The sequence below is a fragment of the Acanthisitta chloris genome, unplaced genomic scaffold, assembly GCF_000695815.1.
Source record: "Acanthisitta chloris isolate BGI_N310 unplaced genomic scaffold, ASM69581v1 scaffold10838, whole genome shotgun sequence".
In the NCBI taxonomy this organism is placed as follows: Eukaryota; Metazoa; Chordata; class Aves; order Passeriformes; family Acanthisittidae; genus Acanthisitta; species Acanthisitta chloris.
In genome coordinates, this window is record NW_008686814.1 from 32,229 (window position 1) to 34,124 (window position 1,896).

At 37.7% G+C, this 1,896-nt stretch overlaps 1 protein-coding gene across 1 annotated transcript in view; it reads left to right on the forward strand.

Moving 5' to 3' along the window:
• Positions 1-1,649, forward strand: part of SYT10 (synaptotagmin X) — a gene marked incomplete at its 5' end in the record, with an annotated part of 21,768 nt that extends 20,119 nt beyond the window's left edge. The window contains 2 exons of the mRNA XM_009080349.1: positions 358-487; positions 1,578-1,649. Of these exons, the coding sequence (XP_009078597.1) occupies positions 358-487; positions 1,578-1,649 (202 nt within the window). The remainder of the gene's footprint in view (positions 1-357; positions 488-1,577) is intronic.
• Between the last annotated feature and the right edge of the window lie 247 nt (positions 1,650-1,896).

Consider the following 1,896-nt stretch of genomic DNA (forward strand, 5'->3'; position numbering starts at 1 on the left):
TTCACCTTTCTCTCCCACAAAATTCAAACATGTTTTCCTTCTAGATAATTTGGTGCATTATGATCCTTTTCTGTCCTTGTGTCTTTTGGGTTGTAACCTTTTAACAGCAAGGGTTATGTCTTCATTGGTATTTTTATAGTTGCTGGAAGCACTCCGGTAGTGGCTGGAGGTTTTTAATGACAGCATTACAGAACTTAATATCACTGTACTACCATTGAAACCAATATCTGTAATAAATGATATGAAAACTTTGGTCATGTATTCTGGGCCACACGAAACCAGTAAACAAAATTGTACATCAGATGTTATTAAAACTATTTTTATTAAAACCAAATTCTGTGTCTCTACAATTCTCAGAGTAGGGCACAATGAGGTCATTGGGGTATGTCGGACAGGAATTGATGCTGAAGGGCTTGGAAGAGATCACTGGAATGAAATGTTGGCTTACCCACGTAAACCAATAACCCACTGGCATCCACTAGTAGAGGTAAGATGTGGCAAAATTTTCTCCTTCTCAATATATTGATTTTTTTTTTCTCTCACACTTATGTGCTTCTGAGAATCATGAAAATCTGTGCAGCATCTATAGATCAGCATAACCTGAATCTGCTTACATGGGTTTACTGATTACTTAAAAGGGCTGTTTCAAAAGTTTCTGTGATGGTCTGACAGCATTGTAAGATTAAAATTAAGACATTTAAAATTTTCAGGGATTATGATAAGGAGCTTACATCTCCTTAGAAGAGATCATTTGCAAGAATTTCAAAAGCAGTCATTTCCTATTCAAAAGTCTTTAGCATGAACAGTTGTTGCTAAAACATCAATCTGAAACTGGCCTGCAAATTAGGTTAAATTAAGGCAACATGCCAGCAGCTCCCTCCAGAGTTATTCAACAGACATGTATTAGAAGGTTATTCAAATGTATGGGTTATTATATCTACAATTCCCTGGGCTTGGACTCTCTCTTCAACCTGCTGTGGCCAATTGCTGGTGTTCTGTATACAAAATGCCCACAGTTTTAGATTCAGAAAGATACATATTGAAGCCTTAAGAAGCTGAAGGCCCTGCTTTGGGACACAGAGGACACACTGTTTAGTCTGTCACAAAAGCAATCTCTAAAAAAGTGAGTTGCTGTCTGAGGCACCACAGGCCATTCAGCTTCCCCATTCTGTAGCATATGGCTGCACAATCTGTCCTGTGACAGGTAGCAAAAATGTAACATCAAGGATTCAGTAAAACACCTAAAGAAGAGCTTGGGGGCAAAGAAACTGAGTAAATGTCTTTTAGAGGTTCATGACTCTCTCTGGATTTTCTAAGTTTGAAGACAGAGGTACCAGTACCACCCCTGATTAGTGAATAAACCCACTCCTGTAAAATGAGTCAGAGGTCACTTAAGAAATTTTCTTTCCATTATTAGTTCTGCTGGGATTTTGATGCTGGAGACTTTTTGATCCAGAGACTAAAAAGGGTGTAGATGTGATCCAGATTCTGTTTTGAGAGAGTCTCTCATCTTCTGAAATGAGTGTGATGCACAGCCAGATATAGTTACATTTGTAAAAATAACGTTTTTCTTGCAGCTACCTGGCAGAGCAACCAGTTTTGACAGCCAAGGATCCTGTTCATCACCAAAACCACCGCTTACACCCTAGAGAACAAGAGTAGATTCATCATGTTCAGTGTCCAAAGCTCCATTGTAGCTCACATCTACATAAAAAGAAGGTTTGGCTTCCTCAGATGAACTGTATCCTTATTTTTTTATTAAAATACATTTTTCCTATTATAAGTCTTATATTACAGTTTATAATAATTTCTTAATGTATGAATGAAGTTGACCTGAGTCAAATATAACCCTTCCTCATGCAAATTCATTCACCTGTTTTATCGCTGACGCATATC